Source organism: Salmo trutta, chromosome 13 (genome assembly GCF_901001165.1).
Source record: "Salmo trutta chromosome 13, fSalTru1.1, whole genome shotgun sequence".
NCBI lineage: Eukaryota > Metazoa > Chordata > Actinopteri > Salmoniformes > Salmonidae > Salmo > Salmo trutta.
Window position 1 is genome coordinate 73,754,498 of NC_042969.1, and position 22,457 is coordinate 73,776,954.

Below are 22,457 nucleotides of genomic sequence, written 5' to 3' on the forward strand. Positions count from 1 at the left end.
CCTTCTCTTCTCTCACCCTCCCTCCCTCCCTCTCTCTTTCCTCTCACCCTCCCTCCCTTCTCTTCTCTCACCCTCCCTCCCTCTCTCTCCCTTCCCTCCCTTCTCTTCTCTCACCCTCCCTCCCTCTCTCTCCTCTCCCTCTCACCCTCCCTCCCTTCTATTCTCTTCTCTCACCCTCCCTGCCTCCCTCTCTCTACTCTACTCTACCTCTCACCCTCCCTCTTTTCTATTCTCCCTCCCTCCCTCTCTCTCTCTCTCCCTCCCTCCCTCCCTCCCTCCCTCCCTCCCTCCCTCCCTCCCTCCCTCCCTCCCTCCTCTCACCATCCCTCCATCCCTTCTCTTCTCTCACCCTCCCTCTCTCTCTCCTCTGCCTCTCAACCTCCCTCCCTCCCCTTGTCTCAGGCGTCTGCTGTACCCAGCCCTGGTCACTCTGCTTGTGTCTACGCTAACATTTCCCCCCGGCTTCGGACAGTTCATGGCAGCCAAGGTTAGTTTAGTTCCACTGTTCCAAACCATGGCCAGTGGGTTTTTGTGGATAACACAGGTGAAATCAGAGGAGAGTTGATAGTTAGGAACACAGATAAATACTGTTGTTCTTTGTGTCTATGTGTGTGGTTATTGGTTGTGTGTGTGTGTGTGTGTGTGTGTGTGTGTGTGTGGGTGGGTGGGTGGGTGCGTGCGCGCGCGCGCGTGCGTGCGGAGAAAGGGGATAAGATAATTTGTCGATATGAGCGTTTTGCTTCTAGATTACTCTCTCTTCACTTTCTCCACATGCATCAGTCTCCCCCTTGGAACACACACACAATAATGCAACAGTGTGTGTAAATGTCTGTTTGACTGATAACACGATAAAAAAAATCAGAGGAGGGATTTCTAATGGCAGAAAAAGACACACACACACACACACACACACACACACACACACACACACACACACACACACACACACACACACACACACACACACACACACAACTGGGGACATTTTGTTAGTCCCCACAAGGTTAGAATTACGTTAAGGGTTAGGAGCTAGGGTTTGTTTTAGGGTTAGGTATTTGGGTTAGGGTAAGAGTACGCTTTAGGTTTAGGGTTAGGGGTTAGGGAAAATATGATATTGAATGGGACTGAATTGTGTGTCCCCACAAAGTTAGCTGTACAAGACTGTGTGTGTGTGTGTGTGTGTGTGTGTGTGTGTGTGTGTGTGTGTGTGTGTGTGTGCGCTTGTAGAGATGGTTTAGGGTGACTAATGTAGATGCCTCTCTGATTAAATTCCTCTCATCTGTGAAATTAAAACAATTAACAGCAGAAAATTCAGCGGCTCCTCCGGCCTAACACACACATACACACAATCACACATTTACATAGCGGCACAGTCTCTCCCTCCATCTCATTTTTTTCTTCCTATGTCTTCCTGCCTCCCTACCCCCCCCCCCTCCCTCTCTCTGTAATGAGAGGGGGAGTGAAACTCTTGGTGTAGTTCTGTTGTTGATTCTAGGGATGTGACAAATAGATTTAGTTTCTTAACGTTTAAACTGCAATTTTTCTTTGTGCTTAAACAAAAAAAAAATCATTAAGATTAGAAAAAATGAGTAAAAAATAAATAAATACAATTCCATGTACAGATAAATAGTTAAACAGTTAGATTAAACAACTCCTTTGTAAGATAAATGTTTTAAATTGAAACATGTATGGAAACAGGTGAATTAACACTTCTCAGTTAGCAGGCTCAAGCAAGCTAAAACCCACATGGTAGCAAAAACTAACTATGCAGAAATTGTTAAAAGCTAGAAAAATGTAACACTTTGCTGGGGGCTACTATTTACTAGTTAACAAAAAATCATGTATGTCATATAAAAAATATTCACCCCACCCAGTATTGTAATCAAAACGAGAAAGCACGTAGTTCTTGGCTCAGACAGTGTAGTAGTGTGGGCTCAATAGCATCTCTGTAAGGATCTATGTGTAGCTGGTGCAGAGGAGTCAGGCGCAGGAAAGCAGAGATGAGTAAATAAAAGTAACTTTACTCAAAGTCATCAAAATACAAGAGAATAACCAAGCCCACAATACGGACCACAATACAACAAACAATCCCTCACAAACAAACATGGGGAACAGAGGGTTAAATAATAAACAGGTAATTGGGTGAGTGAAACCAGGTGTGTAAGACTAAGACAAAACAAATGGAAAATGAAAAGTGGATCGGCGATGGCTAGAAGGCCGGTGCCGCCCGAACAAGGAGAGGGACCGACTTCGGCGGAAGTCGTGACAATCTCATTAGTGTGCAAGATCTTGAGAATCAGCTATACATGTGATGGAAGAGTGCACTGTGCATGCAGAGAGTTGCAATTCCATTGAATTGGTGAAAGTTTAACCAACATATGACACAAGACCTAGAATTGCCTTGTGTATCCCACAGTAAGTTCACTGTTACAAGCTAACGTTTTTGATGAATTTAAGGAAAATTCCCCAAATTCCCAGGCTTAACTTCCCATGGAAAATTTCTGGAAAAATTCTGGAAATTTACCAGAAAGTGTATGATCCTTTGCAACCCTATCCCCTAGCACCTACCCCATGACACTTCATGTAGATTGGGATAGTACTAATGTAATAGCTTCTCCTTGACCTCTGAAAGGAATAATTCTTGCTGTGTTGCTTATACCTATCCAATCCTTTCATATCTGCTTCAATGCTTTGGGTAGGAGCTAGGGACCAATATGGGATATATAAAAAATTACATAAATGCCTGCTGACTTTAGCCCTCCATCTGTCTGATATGATGTCACTTCCTGTTTCCCCCATGCAGCTGACCCAGATGGAGTCCCTGGAGACGTTGCTGGACAACCACACGTGGTCCAAGCAGGGCATACCCGAGGAGTTTGACAGCAACAGCCACTCCCAGGCCTGGAAACACCCCCAGGTCAACGTCTTCGTCACCCTCACCCTCTTTGTCGTCATGAAGGTAGGCACACAGGAGCCTAACCTTTCTCCTGTTAGTGGTCTTGAAGGAAAGGAGTTAAAGAAACAATTTGACCATCCAAAACTGCTTAAAAGTCCTGTCCTGTCCTCTTGTCCCCTCACTCTCTCCTCCCTGTTCTGTCCTAAAATCAGACACCTTTACTTTCACTCCTCTGATGGTGCTGTCCCATCCCCCTGTTCTTCCAATGTCACTTCCAAGGTTGACACAGTCAATTTTCTCTGGGTGTGTTTCCAGCCCGCTACTGTATATGTAGCAGTATTTCTGGCATACATTTTGACGTTGTCACTAACTTTGTGTTTGTGCCCATTGTCCTCAATAGAGGTAGTATTTTAGTAATCCCCTGTGTGTGTGTGTGTGTGTGTGTGTGTGTGTGTGTGTGTGTGTGTGTGTGTGTGTGTGTGTGTGTGTGTGTGTGTGTGTGTGTGTGTGTGTGTGTGTGTATGTGAGAAAGCAGCGTAGGGTGTAGAGTTACTGACAAAGATCCATTAGATCACACTGGCAGGTGGGCTTAGTTACTGCTAACTAGACGGTAATTTCTATGCAATCAAATCAAATTTTATTGGTCACATACACGTGTTTAGCCAGTGTTATTGAGAGTGTAGCAAAATGCTTGTGCTTCTAGTTCTGACAGTGCAGCAATATTTAACAAGTAATATCGAACAATTTCACAACAAATACCTAATACACACAAATCTAAGTTAAGGAATGGAATTGAGAATATATAAATATATGGAGGAGCAATGTCAGAGCGGCACAGACTAAGATACAGTAGACAGTATAGAATACAGTATATCCATATGAGATGAGTAATGCAAGATATGTAAACATTATTAAAGTGACAGTGTTCCATTTATTAAAGTGGCCAATGATTTCAAGTCTGTATGTAGGCAGCAGCCTCTCTTTGCTAGTGATGGCCTTGAGATAGAACCTGTTTTTCAGTCTCTCGGTCCCAGCTTTGATGCACCTGTACTGACCTCGCCTTCTGGATGATAGCGGGGTGAACAGGCAGTGGCTCGGGTGGTTGTTGTCCTTGATGATCTTTTTGGCCTTCTTGTGACATCTGGTGCTGTAGGTGTCCTGGCGGGCAGGTAGTTTGCCCCCTGTGATGCGTTGTGCAGACCGCACCACCCTCTGGAGAGCCCTGCGGTTGTGGGCGGTGCAGTTGCCGTACCAGGCGGTGATACAGCACGACAGGGTGCTCTCAATTGTGCTTCTGTAAAAGTTTTAGGTGACAGGCCCAATTTCTTCAATCTCCTGAGGTTAGGGTAGGGTTAGGCGCTGTTGTGCCTTCTTCACCACACTGTCTGTGTGGGTGGTCCATTTCAGTTTGTCAGTGATATGTACGCCGAGGAACCTAAAACTTTCCACCTTCTCCACTGCTGTCTAGTCGATGTGGATAGGGGGTTACTCCCTCTGCTGTTTCATGAAGAAGAAGGCTGGCTCTGAAGGATCAGCGAAGTGGAGATGTTGTTTCCTACCTTCACCACCTGGGGGCGGCCCGTCAGGAAGTCCAGGACCCAATTGCACAGGGCCGGGTTCAGAACCAGGGCCTCGAGCTTAATGATGAGCTTGGAGGGTACTATGGTGTTGAATGCTGAGCTATAGTCAATAAACAGTATTCTTACATAGGTATTTCTTTTGTCCAGATGGGATAGAGCAGTGTGATGGCGATTGCATCGTCTGTGGATCTATTGGGGCGGTAAGCAAATTGAAGTGGGTCTAGGGTGTCAGGTAAGGTGGAGGGGATATTATCCTTGACTAGTCTCTCAAAGCACTTCATGATGACAGAAGTGAGTGAGTGCTACGGGATGATAGCTCAGTTATCTTTGCATTCTTGGGTACAGGAACAATGCTGGCCACTTTGAAGCATGTGGGCACGGCAGACTGGGATAGGGAGATTGAATATGTCCGTAAACCCACCAGCCAGCTGGTCTGCGCATGCTCTGAGGACGTGACTAGGGATGCCATCTAGGCCGGCATCCTTGCGAGAGTTAAAACCTGTTAGGGCTAGGGGGCAGTATTTACACGGCCGGATAAAAAACGTACCCGATTTAATCTGGTTACTACTCCTGCCCAGTAACTAGAATATGCATATAATTATTGGCTTTGTATAGAAAACACCCTAAAGTTTCTAAAACTGTTTGAATGGTGTCTGTGAGTATAACAGAACTCATATGGCAGGCAAAAACCTGAGAAGATTTCATGCAGGAAGTGGCCTGTCTGACAAGGTGTTGTTGTTCTTGCCTCTGTTTATTGAAGACTGAGGATCTTAGCTGTAACGTGACACTTCCTACGGCTCCCATAGGCTCTCAGAGCCAGGGAAAAAGCTGAACGATATCGAGGCAGCCTCTGGCTGAAACACATTATCGCCTTTGACAAGTGGCCGATCAGAGGACAAAGGGCTTAGGCGCGTGCCCGAGTCGACACCATGCTTTATTTTCTTTCGTCTGTTTACCTAATTGCAGATTCCCGGTCGGAATATTATCGCTTTTTTTACGAGAAAAATGGCATAAAAATTGATTTTAAACAGCGGTTGACATGCTTCGAAGTACGGTAATGAAATATTTAGAAATCTTTTGTCACGAAATGCGTCATGCGCGTGACCCTTATTTACCATTCGGATAGTGTCTTGAACGCACGAACAAAACGCCGCTGTTGGAACATAACTATGGATTATTTTGGACCAAACCAACATTTGTTATTGAAGTAGAAGTCCTGGGAGTGCATTCTGACGAAGAACACCAAAGGTAATCAAACTTTTCTAATAGTAAATCGGAGTTTGGTGAAGGCTAAACTTGCTGGGTGTCTAAATAGCTAGCCCTGTGATGCCGGGCTATCTACTTAGAATATTGCAAAATGTGCTTTCACCAAAAAGCTATTTTAAAATCGGACATATCGAGTGCATAGAGGAGTTCTGTATCTATAATTCTTAAAATAATTGTTATGCTTTTTGTGAACGTTTATCGTGAGTAATTTAGTAAATTGTTAGTAAATTCGCCGGAAGTTTGCGGGGGGTATGCTAGTTCTGAACGTCACATGCTAATGTAAAAAGCTAGTTTTTGATATAAATATGAACTTGATTGAACAAAACATGCATGTATTGTATAACATAATGTCCTAGGTGTGTCATCTGATGAAGATCATCAAAGGTTAGTGCTGCATTTAGCTGTCTTCTGGGTTTTGTGACATTATATGCTAGCTTGAAAAATGGGTGTCTGATTATTTCTGGCTGGGTACTCTGCTGACATAATCTAATGTTTTGCTTTCGTTGTAAAGCCTTTTTGAAATCGTACAGCGTGGTTAGATTAACGAGAGTCTTGTCTTTAAAATGCTGTAAAATAGTCATATGTTTGAGAAATTGAAGTAATAGCATTTCTAAGGTATTTGAATATCGCGCCACAGGATTCCACTGGCTGTTACGTAGGTGGGACGATTTGGTGCCACCTACCCTAGAGAGGTTAACAGGTTTAAATGTCTTACTCACGTTGGCCACGGAGAAGGAGAACACAGTCTTTGGTAGCTGGCCTCGTCAGTGGCACTGTTTTATCCTCAAAGCGGACAAAGAACGTGTTTAGCTTGTCTGGAAGCAAGACGTCGGTGTCCGCGACGTGGCTGGTGTTCCTTTTGTAGTCCGTGATTGTCTGTAGACCCTGCCACATACTTCTCATGTCTGAGCCGTTGAATTGCGACTCCACTTTGTCTCAATACTGATGTTTTGCCTGTATTATTGCCTTGCGGAGGGAATGACTACTCTGTTAGTATTTTGCCATATTCCCCGTCACCTTGCCATGGTTAAATGCGGTGGTGTCACGTCCTGACCAGTAATAGAGATTTTTTTGTTATTGTAGTTTGGTCAGGACGTGGCAGAGGGTATTTGTTTTATGTGGTTCGGGGGTTATGTGTATGTAGCGGGGTGTTTTATTTATGTGTTCCGGGGTTTTGGTGTATGTTCTTGTTTTGGTATTCTAGGTTTTTCTAGTTTGTATATTTCTTTGTTGGTCTGTGTGGCTCTCGATCAGGAACAGCTGTACATCGTTGTTCCTGATTGAGAGTCATATATAGGGAGCTTGTTTTCACCTGGTTGATTGTGGATAGTTGTATTTGCACTGCTGTTGTTTAGCCTGCAAATCTGTTAGCTGTCGTTCTTTGTTTATTGTTTTTCCGTGTTCGCTATAATAAATATAATTATGAGCACGGAACCCGCTGCGCCTTGGTCAAATCACTTCGACAGCCATGACAGGTGGTTCGCGCTTTCAGTTTTGTGCGAATACTGCCATCTATCCACGGATGCTGCCATCTATCTATTTCTGGTTAGGGTAGGTTTTGATAGTCACAGTGGGTACAAAATATTCTATACACTTCTTGATAAACTCAGTAACCGTCTCAGTGTACACGTCCATATTATTCTCAGAATCTACCTGGAACATATCCCAGTCCGCGTTATCAAAACAATCTTGAAGCGTGGATTCCGATTGGTCAGACCAGCGTTGAATAGTCCTTAGCATGGGTACTTCCTGTTTAAGTTTCTGCTTATAGGAAGGGAGGAACAAAATAGAGTCATGGTCTGATTTGCTGAAAGGAGGGTGGGGGAGGGCCTTGTATGAATGCCGGAAGTTAGAGCAACAATGGTCCAATGTTTTTCCAGCGCGAGTGCTACAGTCGATATGCCGATATAATTTAGGTAGTATCGGCTTGAGGGGGGATACACATGGCTGTGATAATAACCGAAGAGAATTCTCTAGGGAGATAATAAGGTCGGCATTTGATTGTGAGGTATTCTAGGTCAGGTGAACAAAAGGACTTGAGTTCCTGTATGTTATTACAATTACACCATGAGTCGTTAATCATGAAATATACACCCCTGTCCTTCATCTTCCCGGAGAGATGTTAATTCCTGTCGGCACGATGCACTGAGAATCCAGATGGCTGGACCGACTCCGACAGTATACCCCGAGAGAGCCATGTTTCAGTGAAAGTGTATGTTACAATCCCTGATGTCTCTCTGGAAAGCAACCCTTGCCCTGATCTCGTCAACTTTGTTATCTAGGGACTGAACATTAGCGAGTAATATACTTGGAAGAAGTGGGCGGTGTGCGCACCTCCTAAGTCTGACTAGAAGACCGCTCCGAATTCCTCTCCTCCGGCGGCGTTCTTTTGGGTCGGCCTCTGGGATCAGTTCAAATGCCCTGGGTGGTGCCAACAAAGGATCCGCTTCGGGAAAGTCGTATTCCTGGTCGTAATGCTGGTGATGCTGGTGAGTTACCACCGCTCTGATATCCAATAGTTCTTCCCGGCTGTATGTAATAACACATACAATTTTCTGGCCTAACAATGTAAGAAATAATACATTAAAAAACAAAATACTGCAAAATTTCCTAAGGACAAGAAGCGAGGTGGGCCGCTGTCGGCGCCATCTTGGTCTCTTACGCTGAATCAGTACTGGAAAATGCAACATTACCTGTTTATCTTTAGTTATACTGTTAAAGACCTTTAAACATCTCAGCTAGCCCACAGTGTTACCTGGAAACAGAGATGGTAGTTGCTATGTAATAACAAAGAATCTGTGTTATTGGAAATGCATCACTACTTGTTTCTCTTTTGTTGTACCGTTGTATCCCTTCCCCATTACAAATATAACATAACAGTGACACGTCCTTTTAAAGTAAAAAAAACATGCCTATGACATGACAAACAAAGCCCAGTTAACAATCAGATTCTTTACTGTCAAAAAATATATGCACAAGATATGACTAAGGATTTATATGGCAATTCAGTGACATGCTGTAATCCAGCAGCGTGCCTACTCCATATTTCCAGTATTTTTAAAATATATTTATAGATTTGTATTATTTAAGATATTGGATGCCATTTAAAAAACGGTTTGTGATTTCCAATAAGTATGTACATCTACTGTAAATGATTATGTGTGCGCAAATGATCAGATGAAGAGTGCCAGTCCATGTTCCCTGGATCAACAGGTGACAACAAATAAATCCAGTCAAATCACACAGCAACAAAAGTGACATAGTATTCAAAGTGACATAGTAAAGGAATAAAATAAGTGACATTGTAAAAGTACACAAAAAAGAAGAAGAAAAAAATACCTATAGGAATATAGTATGGAATGGACATTGTTTGTGCAAAGAGTAGATTAACTACAGTGCTGTAGCAGCATAGAATTATAATGAAAGTATATCTACATAGTGGAGTTAGGTGACATAACTATTGCATTGGTCCATAAAACTAAAGTGGGCTGGTTTTGAGATAGGTGGTCCGAGACTTGATGTTGATCCTCACTGCAGCGGACCCCTCTCCCCTGTGCACCGCCTTCTCCCGCCTTCACAATCGGAGGCCCCTTTCAGGTAAAGGACGACCTGAATCTGGACCCCTCGTCCGTGGCATCCCGGGTTGCAGGGTTCTTTCTATTACACAAAGAGGGTTCTTTTTTTATACACAAAGAATGAACATTTAGTTACATTTCAATTACACAAGGTCTTAGACAACGAGTTAAAAAAAATTACTTAAAAGTAACACATTTAATAATAACAAAACTTGAAGCATAGTCTTTAGAAACAAGCCCTTGAAACAGGCGTTATCTCCTGCACCAGTCCAGGTTGTGGCGATGGCAAGCATGTTTGACAGAATGCAATGTAGCGTCTTCCACAGTGTTGAATTCAGGTCCTTGACACCCTTTACTAATGTTTCATATAGTTAAAGTAGACCAGTTGTAAACATAGCCTAGCCAGCTAGCTAGACACTAGTAGTTACAAATATCTATGTCCACCATTTTAGCCAGTCAATAAGAGATTCTATGCAGCTACAAAGATACACAACATACATATATTAGTAGAGCGATTTCCCATTTTGAAATGGGTTTCAGTTGGCTAGATGGACAGTATGATGCATTTACCATGAATGCTAGCTATCTATGTTAGCTTTGAAAGCATGCTATGACACAGACTGTTGAGTAGCCTAGCTAATGCTAAAGCTTAGTCTCTTACCTTTTGACTGAAGATTACTTTTATGGACTGGATGAGGCAACAAGGTTTCTCTTCCTTGAGGCCAAAAACATCCAATATCCATAATTTTTCTGCCTTTGTCATTCATGAACGACCCTATAATTCAATATCTAGATATAGTTCTCTTTCGGGCCTGACATCATTAATAGTATGAATTATTAATAGCATTCTAGCTACATTATTAATAGCATTATAGCTACATTATTAGCAGAGTTATGGCTGGATTAAGCTACCTCTTTTTATTTATTTTATTTCAGCTTTATTTAACCAGGTAGGCCAGTTCCAATCTATGGCCGGCTTGAGTGAGTGAGTGAGAGAGAGAGAGCTACGTGCATGACATTTTTTCCCGGAGAAGGCACAATCATGTGATCAGGTATAGTGAGGTTGCACAGTGAAAGAAGAAGGCTGGCCCAGGCCTACCAAGCGTTACCCAATGAGGTTGAAGGGTGGGCCCAATGGCTCAGTGCAAATTCCATGCACATATACACACAGCAGACAGAGAAAAAGACGAATGACGTGGTGCACATATCTGCAAATATAGTTGAAGTCGGAAGTTTAAATACACCTTAGCCAAATACATTTAAACTCAGTTTTTTTACATTTAATCCTCGTACAAATTCCCTTAGTTAGGATCACCAGTTTATTTTAAGAATGTGAAATGTCAGAATAATAGTAGAGAGAATGATTTATTTCAGCTTTTATTTATTTCTTCATATTCCCAGTGGGTCAGAAGTTTACATACACTCAATTAGTATTTGGTAGCATTGCCTTTAAATTGTTTAACTTAGGTCAAACGTTTCGGGTAGCCTTCCACAAGCTTCCCACAATACGTTGGGTGAATTTTGGCCCATTCCTCCTGACAGAGCTGGTGTAACTGAGTCAGGTTTGTAGGTGTCCTTGCTCGCACACACTTTTTCAGTTCTGCCCACAATTTTTCTATGGGATTGAGGTCAGGGCTTTGTGATGGCCACTCCAATACCTTGACTTTGTTGTCCTTAAGCCATTTTGCAACAACTTTGGGAAGTATGCTTGTGGTCATTGTCCATTTGGAAGACCCATTTGCGACCAAGCTTTAACTTCCTGACTGATGTCTTGAGATATTGCTTCAATATGTCCACATAATTTCCCTTCGCCATGACGCCATCTATTTTGTGAAGTGCACCAGTCCCTCCTGTAGCAAAGCACCCACACAACATGATGCTGCCACCCCCGTGCTTCACGGTTGGGATGGTGTTCTTCGGCTTGCAAGCCTCCCCCTTTTTCCTCCAAACATAATGATAGTCATTATGGCCAAACAGTTCTATTTTCGTTTCATCAGACCAGAGAACATTTCTCCAAAAAGTACGATCATTGTCCCCATGTGCAGTTTCAAACCGTAGTCTGGGTTTTTATGGCTGTTTTGGAGCAGTGACTTCTTCCTTGCTGAGCGGCCTTTCAGGTTATGTTGATATAGGACTCGTTTTACTGTGGATATAGGCACTTTTGTACCTGTTTCCTCCAGCATCTTCACAAGGTTCTTTGCTGTTGTTCTGGGATTGATTTGCACTTTTCGCAACAAAGTACATTAATCTCTAGGAGAGAGAACGCGTCTCCTTCCTGAGCAGTATAATGGCTGGGTGGTCCCATGGTGTTTATATTTGCGTGCTATTGTTTGTACAGATGAACGTGATACCTTCAGGCGTTTGGAAATTGCTCCCAAGGATGAACCAGACTTGTGGAGGTCTACAATTTTTTTTCTGAGGTCCTGGCTGATTTCTTTTGATTTTCCCATGATGTCAAGCAAAGAGGCACTGAGGTACACCTCCAATTGACTCAAATTATGTCAATTAGCCTATTAGAAGCTTCTAAATCCATCATTTTCTGTATTTTTCCAAGCTCTTTAAAGGCACAGTCAACTTAGTGTATGTAAACTTCTGACCCACTGGAATTGTGATACAGTGAATTATAAGTGAAATAATCTGTCCGTAAACAATTGTTGGAAAAATGACTTTTGTCACGCACAAAGTAGATGTCCTAACCGACTTGCCAAAACTATAGTTTGTTAACAGACATTTGTGGAGAGGTTGAAAAACAGGTTTTAATGACTCCAACATAAGTGCATGTAAACTTCCCACTTCAACTGTATGTGACACCGTACGTGATTTTCGGGGACCACTTTTGGCGCATGTGCGCTACTTTCAGAAAAACTGTCAAAAAAGTATCCAAAACTTCTGGTAACATCTCTTTAAATGAAAGATTGTCCTGTTCCCTAATTGAAATGCCACACTGTTCCCGGTGTGACTCTGTCTCTGTCTGTCTCAGTTCTGGATGTCTGCTCTGGCCATGACCATGCCTGTGCCCTGTGGAGCCTTCATGCCTGTCTTCGTCATTGGTAAGAATTGTGTGCGAATGTGTGTGTTTCAACAATAATGTTAACCCTGTGGATATGCTATTCAGTCTTGTGAGTGTCTGTGTAACATTATGTTACTCTCTCATTAACAATGTGTGTGTGTTTGTGTGTTCTAGGGGCAGCGCTTGGCCGTCTGGTCGGGGAGAGCATGGCCACCTGGTTCCCTGATGGCGTCCACTCTGATGGCACCATCTACCCCATAGAGCCAGGAGTGTACGCAGCCGTAGGTGAGTTACTGTAGAAATATACACACAAAGGCAAAGTTTGGTACAGATAGACAAGATTAACAATACTTATTCAAGACTAGACACAACTAGGCACCATTATTGTAAAAATTAGGTAGTGCAAAGCCAGATACAATAAGCCCTTTATGTCACAGACAAAAACAATATGATGTCCCCTTTGGCGAGATGCCTCTTAAAGGAAAACCCCACCAAAAACGATCTTTTGGTATTTGTTGCATTAGTCAATTGTTGACATAGTCCCAAATGTTTTGCTTGCCAGCAATCAAGTTTTCAAAATATGTAACTTTACAGAAATCAAATTGCGTCATACGTGGATGATTTGTGTATTTTGAAAGTTTCAAATCTTGAAAACTTGATTGCTGACAAGCAAAACATTTGGGACTATATCAACAATTGACTAATGCAACAAATACCAAAAGATCGTTTTTGGGTGGAATTTTCCTTTAACGTTGTTGCTATGAGTGATTCTGTTAGCATTGTTGTTGACTGTTGTGCTGATTATGCTGCTGTTCAGTGTTGGGGTTGATGTCATCTGTGTTTGTGTGTAATGGGTGCTGATGTTGTTCACTCACCTCAGCTTTCTGTCTCTCTCTGATGAGCCCTCTTTCATCTCAGCATGGCTAGATTTGCCCTCTCTTTCTCTCACTCTCTTTCTCACAGTCGCTCTCGCTCCCTTTTTCTCACTCTCTCGTTCTCTTGCTCTCTTGCTCCCTCTCTCCTCCCTCCTAATAAAGTTAGGAATAATCAACCTTCCCTCCCTCCCCTCTATCTCTGCACCCCCTCTCCCACCCCCTCCACCCCCTCTCCCACCCCCTCTCCCACCCCCTCCACCCCCTCTCCCACCCCCTCTCCCACCCCCTTCCACCCCCTCTCCCACCCCCTCCACCCCCTCTCCCACCCCCTCTCTCAACTCCTTATTTTTTCTCATTTTATCCACTCATCTCTTTTTTGCTTCAATAACGGTTCTTAAATTAATAAAATGTGTGAGATACAAAGTAATCTCAATTCAACCCTTGTCTCTACCTACCGTCTCCCTCCCTCCCCTCTCATCCCTCCCTCCTCACTTTGTTGCTCCAGTATTATTGATGAATAATCAGTATAGAGTTGAGTTGAAGAGAAGTATGATTACACTGATATTGCTTTTACTACTTTAGTCATGTCAAGGACAGTAACCTCAACCTTCATCTGTACCCATTCCCTCCTCTCCTTTCCTCTCGCCTTTCTTCTTTCCTTCTCTCCCACCTCTCCTCTGTTCTTCCCTTCTCTTCTCCTCCTCCTCCTCTCCCCTCTCTTCTCCTCCTCTCCCCTCTCCTCCCAGGTGCGGCGGCCCTGTCTGGAGCAGTCACTCACACAGTGTCAACTGCAGTTGTTGTGTTTGAGCTGACAGGTCAGATCAGCCACATCCTGCCGGTGATGATAGCGGTGATACTGGCCAATGCTGTGGCCCAGTCTCTCCAGCCCTCGCTATATGACTCCCTCATCATGATCAAGAAACTACCTTACCTCCCTGAGCTGGGCTGGGGTCACCACGAGTACGTAGGACTACACCTATCTGTCTATCTATCTATCAACAGCACCCCTGGAGCAAATTAGGGTTAAGTGCCTTGCTCAAGGATAAATCAACAGATTTTTCACATTGTCAGGCCTGGTATTTGAAACAGCAAGCTTTCAGTTACTGGCCCATCACTCTAACCACTATGCTACCTGAGGGTTAACCTTTTGTTCCCATTTTCTAACAGTCATCACTCACAAGCTATGTTTCCATTAACAAGCTATGTTTCCATTAACAGGCTATGTTTCCATTAACAAGCTATGTTTCCATTAACAGGCTATGTTTCCATTAACAAGCTATGTTTCCATTAACAGGCTATGTTTCCATTAACAAGCTATGTTTCCATTAACAGGCTATGTTTCCATTAACAAGCTATGTTTCCATTAACAAGCTATGTTTCCATTAACAGGCTATGTTTCCATTAACAAGCTATGTTGCCATTAACAAGCTATGTTGCCATTAACAAGCTATGTTTCCATTAACAAGCTATGTTTCCATTAACAAGCTATGTTTCCATTAACAAGCTATGTTTCCATTAACAAGCTATGTTTCCATTAGCAAGCTATGTTTCCATTAGCAAGCTATGTTTCCATTAACAAGCCATGTTTCCATTAACAAGCTATGTTTCCATTAACAAGCTATGTTTCCATTAACAAGCTATGTTTCCATTAACAAGCTATGTTTCCATTAACAGGCTATGTTTCCATTAACAAGCTATGTTTCCATTAACAAGCTATGTTTCCATTAACTTGTCCAATTACTTTTGGTCAACATTTAGAAAGTTTGCATAGAAAATCAATGTGACAATTGCCTGCTACTGTGCATTTCCATTGAACTATCTTTTGTCCAAAAAACAGCTGGACAAGATGATGTCACACGTACAATTTTTTTAACGTTTTTCACAAAAACCTAGTGTCGAATAATGAAGTGGTTGAAGTGTTACCCATTTAGACAAATTGCGTGACCGCCTGTTTGCCCTCCCACCTATCTGTTTCATGTCTCAGGTAGTCCATGAACACCAGCATGGATAGAATGCATTCATTTACTAATATTTGCCATATTCTAATAATTCTCATGTGCCAACATATTGCCACGGTGAAACTTGCACTCCTGTAGGCCTAGATCTGAAATAATTGGATGGTGAAACTTGCCAGCCAACCAGAAAAGCAAGGTGAAGCAATTCAGTCATTCTTGAGTCAGGAAAATCCATGTCCTGCAAAGAAACCTTATTTTTATAATTGAACAATAGATTTTGCTAGCAGTATGCCTTTAGAATGAAATGTGGAGTGGAGTTTTATAGTTACGTGATGACAAAACATGCCCCCTGTTGAACAGTTACAAATGTTGTCGATCTTTAGAACATTTCTTCTTTTGTGACATTGCTTTTGTCTAATAAACCTGAGTCAAAGGAAACCTGTACTGACTGTATGGGGGGTGCTAATACCCCCTCCCTCTCTTCCACTCCTCCCCTCGTCATCCCTCTCTCCTATCATCCTTCAGGAAGTATAATATTTGTGTGGAGGACATCATGATCAGGGATGTGATGTACATCACCCTCAACTGCTGCTACAGAGACCTGCATGATGTACTACTGGCTGGACACCTCAAGACCCTAGCCCTGCTCGAGTCCAGTGGTGAGACACACGCACACCCACAAACACACACAAATAAACACTCATACTTTACAGATGCAGACATGCATACACACACATTACAGACACCACAGAACATTTTCAGTCAAATAAAATTTCCCCACACACACATTCAAGTTATGTATTCTTATGCAGTATGCCAAGTCTGTTGTAATTGTGCAGCGATGCCAAAGCAATTAGCTGGGGCATTTAACCAAGACAAAATAAACAAATTCCACACAAAAGGCAATTATTTAAATCAAACAAACATACCCCCTCATATACACTGTACTGTACCCTGTTGTGTACACACACACACACACACACACACACACACACACACACACACACACACACACACACACACACACTCAGACTCCTGGCTGTTCTCAGTTACATCACTCACCATGTTGTTGTGATTCGTTAGGAGTCCCATGCAGTCTGCACATTAACTACTGTTCTAAAATACCTTTTCTCCTCTCCTTCATCCCATCTTCCCACTCTGTCCTCTCCCTCCTCTCACTCTAATCTCCTGGCCCCTCTCTCTCCATTTCTCCTCTCTTCCATCATTCTTCTTCTCCTCTGCCCATCATCTCTGTCCTCTCTTCACCCATCACTCCCTTCTTATTTTCTCTCCCTCTCCACCTCTACCCCCTCGCCCCCGCCCCTCAGAGTCGATGATCCTTCTGGGTTCTATTGAGCGTGCCCAGCTCCAGGCCCTCCTGTCCCTACAGCTGGGCCGGCCACGGAGGCTGAAGTACCTGAGAGACCGGGCCACAGCTGAGAGCCGCCTGTCGGTGGTCTCCCACCCAAGCAGCGAGGATGGCTCCACCATGGTCAACCAGGAAGTCCACTTCCAGGTAAATAAGGTAAAAGTACAAATACATCTGTATAAGATGTGGTGCTTACCCTCACAGTCTTGAAGACTGGATCAGTGAAGGAGAACCTAGGCACTTTTCATAGTGAAAGGGGAAATAAAACGATATGAAATTCTTCTAGTCTAGCCTTCCCTGTAGCTCAGTTGGTAGAGCATGGTGTTTGCAACACCAGGGTTGTGGGTTCGATTCCCACGGGGGGCCAGCACAGAAAAAAAAAAATGTATGATATGTATGAAATTGTATGAAATGTATGCATTCACCACTGTAAGTCGCTCTGGATAAGAGTGTCTGCTAAATGACTAAAATGTAAAATGTAGTCTCATGGTTGATATTGGCTGTATCTGTGAGAGAAAGAGTTTTAACAAGCCTTTACTGTCCCATCAGTAAGAGGCCAGGAGAGAGAGAGAGACAGAGGGAGAGAGAGAGTCCTTGGGTGTTCACAAACACAAAAACACAGAGCCCCAGGACAGCAACACAATTAGACCCAACCAAATCATGAGAAAACAAAAAGAGAATTACTTGACACATTGGAAAGAATTAACAAAAAAACAGAGCAAACTAGAATGCTATTTGGCCCTAAACAGAGAGTACACAGTGGCAGAATACCTGACCACTGTGACTGACCCAAACTTAAGGAAAGCTTTGACTATGTACAGACTCAGTGAGCATAGCCTTGCTATTGAGAAAGGCCGCAGTAGGCAGACCTGGCTCTGAAGAGAAAACAGGCTATGTGCACACTGCCCACAAAATGAGGTGGAAACTGAGCTGCACTTCCACTGGCAACCAGTGAAGAACAAACACCATTGTAAATACAACCCATATTTATGTTTATTTATTTTCCCTTTTGTACTTTAACCATTTGCACATCGTTACAACACTGTATATATACATAATATCACATTTGTAATGTCTTTATTCTTTTGGAACTTCTATGAGTGTAATGTTTACTATCTACTTCACTTCCTTTGGCAGTGTTAACATATGTTTCCCATGCCAATAAAGCCCCTTGAATTGAATTGACACAGAGAGAAAGACTGACAGAGAGAAAGAAACAGACAGAGAGAGAGACAGAGAGCGAAAGAGAAACACAGAGATAGAGAGAGAAAGAAAGAAACAAACAGAGAGAGACAGACAGACAGAGAACGAGAAACAGACAGAGATAGAGAGAGAAACAAACAAACAGAGAGAGAGACAGACAGAGAACGAGAAACAGACAGCGCCGCTCCAGAATCTCACATAAGTGTTCAATTGGGTTGAGATCTGGTGACTGAGATGCGTGCGTGCGCACACACACACAGACAGACAGACAGACAGACAGACAGACAGACAGACAGACAGACAGACAGACAGACAGACACCATTTAAACCCCCTATGCTACATTGAGACCTCTCTATCAAAGTCACTGAGATCTCTTCTTCTAGTCATTGTAGCCAAAATAATGGGCAACTGGGGATTTTTATACATGACCCTAAGCATGATGGGATGGGTTAACTGCTTAATTAACTCAGGAACCACACCTGTGTGGAAGCACCTGCTTTCAATATACTTTGCATCCCTCATTTACTCAAGTGTTTCCTTTATTTAGGCAACAGGTACAGCATGAACTGTACTATTGATTATATGTATTCAGAGTGTATTCATAGGTTGCACCTCCGTGAATCGGTCACGTCATGCCATTGTTATGAACGTTCTTAAGCTGTCCTCTGCCGCCCAGTCATTCTGGACAAAGGCTAACTACTATTTCGTCAAAATTACACTATAGTGCCTAAAAATATGATGACATTGCTAATGTAGTCAAATATTTAGTAGGAAACAACTTTATCAGCATTATCATGCCGTCAAATTGACCTTAGACAGATGGCAATGTTGTCATTAGCTTGCTAAGTTAATCAAAAATAGCTAGCAATGCTAACGTTAGCTAGCTACAATCCGGTGGCCTCTCAGTTAATCTGGCTACATCAAAATGATGGCAAAATGTTTTCTTACAATTTTTTTTCCTCCTTTTGAATGCCATAGTATTTCCAAGCCACTGGAATGCACTTTTGATGAAATCTTCATTAGCGCTCATTGACAATGCATTGAGTAGAATGCTCAGTCGGGCATCAGTCCCAAACAAACGTTCAAAACAATATTGTGACGAAACATGCAACCCATGAATAGTAACGTGTGTGTGTGTGTGTGTGTGTGTGTGTGTGTGTGTGTGTGTGTGTGTGTGTGTGTGTGTGTGTGTGTGTGTAGATCTCCACAGAGGAGACTTCCCTCAGTTCCACCCCTACCCCCTCCATGAAGCCACTGAAGCCGGCCCTGAAGAGACCCTCTGTGGTGGACCACCCTACTGAGATACCCATGCCCACAAGTAAGAGCAAACACACACAGAGGAACTTGTATTACCAACATCAATGGTCTCTATCTCTCCTTCCATGTCTCTCAAATAATTGTATTTAATGTATTTTTTATTCCGAAAGGGTCCTAAAATTCTAAATCAAATAGCTAAATGATCCATAGTATGACAATCTTAAAACAATTCCATAAGTCAGTTTAGAACCCCCCCAACTGCTTAGACTTTTGTGAATTATTAAACAACTAAGTACTTTTTGAATTACTTAGAGCTTCTTCAATAGTCTCTCTCTCTCCCTTTCTCAGGTCCACAGGACCACTCTGGCAGCACCTTAAAGAACCTCTTCCGTGTCAGACCTGATATAGAAGGCCTGGAGGTGAGACACCTGTCAGAAAACACACACACACTCCTACCTCCTATACAAACTCCCTTTTCTAGAAGTTCACGATCAATCACTCTCCGATACATAATCACTTCCTGTTCAATCTCTCTGAGTGACACCTCAACTCAAGCCTCCACACCTCCACTTAGGTTAGGCATGACTCTATTTTTTGAGAGTTGGGGGAGCTTCAGAGTTGGGGGTGCATTTGCCCAGCGTGGCAGAGATGTTGTGTTAACGTTGTTCTTGTCTTTGGCCACTGGAAGAACAACAATGTCAACATCAACATAAAGGGCACTACATCAAGCTCTGCGTCTCCTGAGTTTAGGAGGCCACCCAGGCGCATCAGGATATCCGTTGTGGTAAAAACGCTGGGAATGCCCCAGGAACCTGCCCAACAACTGCTCAGCAAACCAATCAACCATTTGCCATCCGCTGCAGGGCTAGTCCATGCCTGTGGACTTTGATCTGTGCCGAGCTGAGCCATGCCGATCTGTGCCATCGAGACAAATGTGTTGAACGCCCTCCTCCCTGTCTGTGAACTCTTACTGACCTCCTCCTCTTCTGATTGGCTGTTAGGTAGTTTTAACTCTGACCTCATCTTCAGAATGCAAACTGATTGGTCAAGAAGTCAGTAGTGGTCTTGGAGAACTCGACTGCCTCTCTAGCTATGACACCCTAAACCCCAAAAGACTACAAACCGTGTCTATGTGGTCCAAACGTGGTCTTTCCATGGTCAGGGTGGTGTGGTTAAGCTGCGGGCAACTTAAGGGACGTCGCAGTTCAACCAAAGCATGCTGCTACGCTGTCTATCATCAGCCATGTCATTAGAGGTGTCCAATCAGTGACATTCTCCTGGTTTGTGGGTGGGGGTGGGGCCCGCCCCTCCACAGAACCAAACTCCTCCCCTTTTCATCTTCTATAGTTGTTCATACCACTTACCATGAAAACATCTGTCATACTGAAGATGGAGGGAAGGGTGGGGGTTGGGATGGGAGCGGGGGGGGGGGGGGTTCCATGCATGTCTATCTATGGAGGACAATAGAAATCAGAAGAACATCCTGTTGGTAAGACGGGCAGTTCTTATCCTCCTGTTCAATGACAGAGCAATTACAATTACAACCACCAAGGAACCCATAATGCATGAGAGGAGGATTTATTTGAGGTATCTGGAAAATGACACCATAAACCATGATACACTGTCTAATTACCAATGCTGCTACGCTCAAACAGCCATTCATGTCCATCGATGAAACAACTGCCCAATTCTGAATTAACAATGATGATTACAGCATATACAACATGATAACATTTTGTATGTACCCCCTGACAAAATATAAAATGGTAATTGTGTTATTCATAAATAGTCAAGAGAACAGCAATCTGGAAATGAAATAGTTCAAGGTTTTATGTCATTAAACCTTGATTTTATTTCATATCCATAGACTACATGTATGACACATACATATCATAAAAGCATCCATTCATCATATAGCTAGATTATAGAAATAAAACCTTTAACCATTGATCGCTTGGTTTGTGTTTGCAGTGTAAGTGTGTTGATCTGTTTCCTGTCCCTGTTCTCTCAGGATGACTTGGATGTGGATGATGACATGACCATCAGAGAGGTGAGACCCTACACACTTTCTAACACTTTCTCTCCCTCTTTCTCCCTTTTCTCTCAGGATGTGTCAGTGCTGTCTGTCTACGCTACAGTGTATTTACTGGTTATCAGGGGAATAATTAGTCACTGAGTATGAATATCCTTATCAAAGCTGGAATCTCTATGGGCATCTATTATCTCTGCACCAGAGACCACAGCCAGACACTGTGTAGCCACACAAAAGAGGAAAACACCTAGGTTTAAAGGAAGTGGAGTTTGGATAGGGATTGAGATTAGGGTTGATGTTTGGGTAGGGATTTAAATTAGCATTGGGGTTTGCAAAGTGATTTGGTTGGTATTAGGAATGATTGGATTTTAGATTAATGCAGGAATTATTGGTGGTACCTCAATTGAAATATTCTGAGATTTTTTCACTGCATTCCATAATCTATAATTTCTTTAATCTCACGTTTCCGTTTCAACTGCTACCATGCTTATTATGCATATCACTCTCATATTTGCTCAACTATTAGCATTTAGATTTGCAGAAGCCCATATAGGTAACAATCACCTTAGTTTAATGTCTATTCCAAAAGGAATGATTTTCTCTTCTGAAATGTTAATGAATGCCCCACCATAAAACTTTTCAACTGAAATACGATGTTTACCCATGATATTGCACAACGATTGAAGTCAATAAATCATGGTTTTAGTCAAAGTATGATATATTTGGGCTTGAAGAGACAAATCCGGAAAGCCCATTTCGTGCAAATCCTTGTGAATGCAGTATCTTTTCCTATGATATGATGAAGAAATAATTTTCAGCCTACGTTTCATTTCAGCACTGGGTTTTATTTGAATGTTGCCACCCACCAGCATGACATGGTTTATTAATCAGAAATAGCTGCAAAGTTATTCCTCTTTGTGACTGAGATGAGCCAAACAGCCTTGTGTCTCCACATGGCCGCCTGAGCCATGGACGGTGCAAATGTATGTTTTTTCCCCCCAGAAAATTAACATAATCCATTGGATAATTTGTCAATTTTCACTTATTTTTGAGCTAGTCTGTATTTTTAAAAAAACTGCATATATCTGACCGTTTTATTAATGGTATAATTGCATGCGATGATAGCATTTTGCAAACCCGCTCCCCCCGTCGCCCCAAGATGAATGGTTTTGACCACTAAAGTTTTGCTTCACTAGACGCTCCACTGCTTTGATTGGTGTAAAGTTATCTACAAACCACAAGTGTCTATCCAGGTAATGAAAAGGCACCCGCAAAATAAAATGTATAGTTACATGTCATCTGCGGAGTACATGATTATGAACAAAGTCATTGTAGCCTATCATTTCACTTCCCCTGTGGGCACGGGTTGATTTGGCTTTGCTGTACCGCAGCCTGCCAGCAGTCTACCTACCAAGGGTTGCACCGTGTCCATTACAAT

General features: G+C 42.8%; 1 protein-coding gene across 2 annotated transcripts in view; it reads left to right on the top strand.

Moving 5' to 3' along the window:
* The window catches only part of LOC115206512 (chloride channel protein 2), a 68,721-nt gene that overhangs the window by 40,516 nt on the left and 5,748 nt on the right, over nucleotides 1–22,457 (top strand). Inside the window, exons 11-20 of one of the 2 annotated variants that reach the window (XM_029773582.1) lie at nucleotides 403–487; nucleotides 2,804–2,959; nucleotides 12,298–12,367; nucleotides 12,502–12,612; nucleotides 13,949–14,162; nucleotides 15,683–15,816; nucleotides 16,486–16,682; nucleotides 18,931–19,048; nucleotides 19,336–19,406; nucleotides 20,999–21,037. In XM_029773582.1, coding sequence (XP_029629442.1) covers nucleotides 403–487; nucleotides 2,804–2,959; nucleotides 12,298–12,367; nucleotides 12,502–12,612; nucleotides 13,949–14,162; nucleotides 15,683–15,816; nucleotides 16,486–16,682; nucleotides 18,931–19,048; nucleotides 19,336–19,406; nucleotides 20,999–21,037 — 1,195 coding nt within the window. The remainder of the gene's footprint in view (nucleotides 1–402; nucleotides 488–2,803; nucleotides 2,960–12,297; nucleotides 12,368–12,501; nucleotides 12,613–13,948; nucleotides 14,163–15,682; nucleotides 15,817–16,485; nucleotides 16,683–18,930; nucleotides 19,049–19,335; nucleotides 19,407–20,998; nucleotides 21,038–22,457) is intronic. The other variant, XM_029773583.1, reaches the window with a different exon arrangement.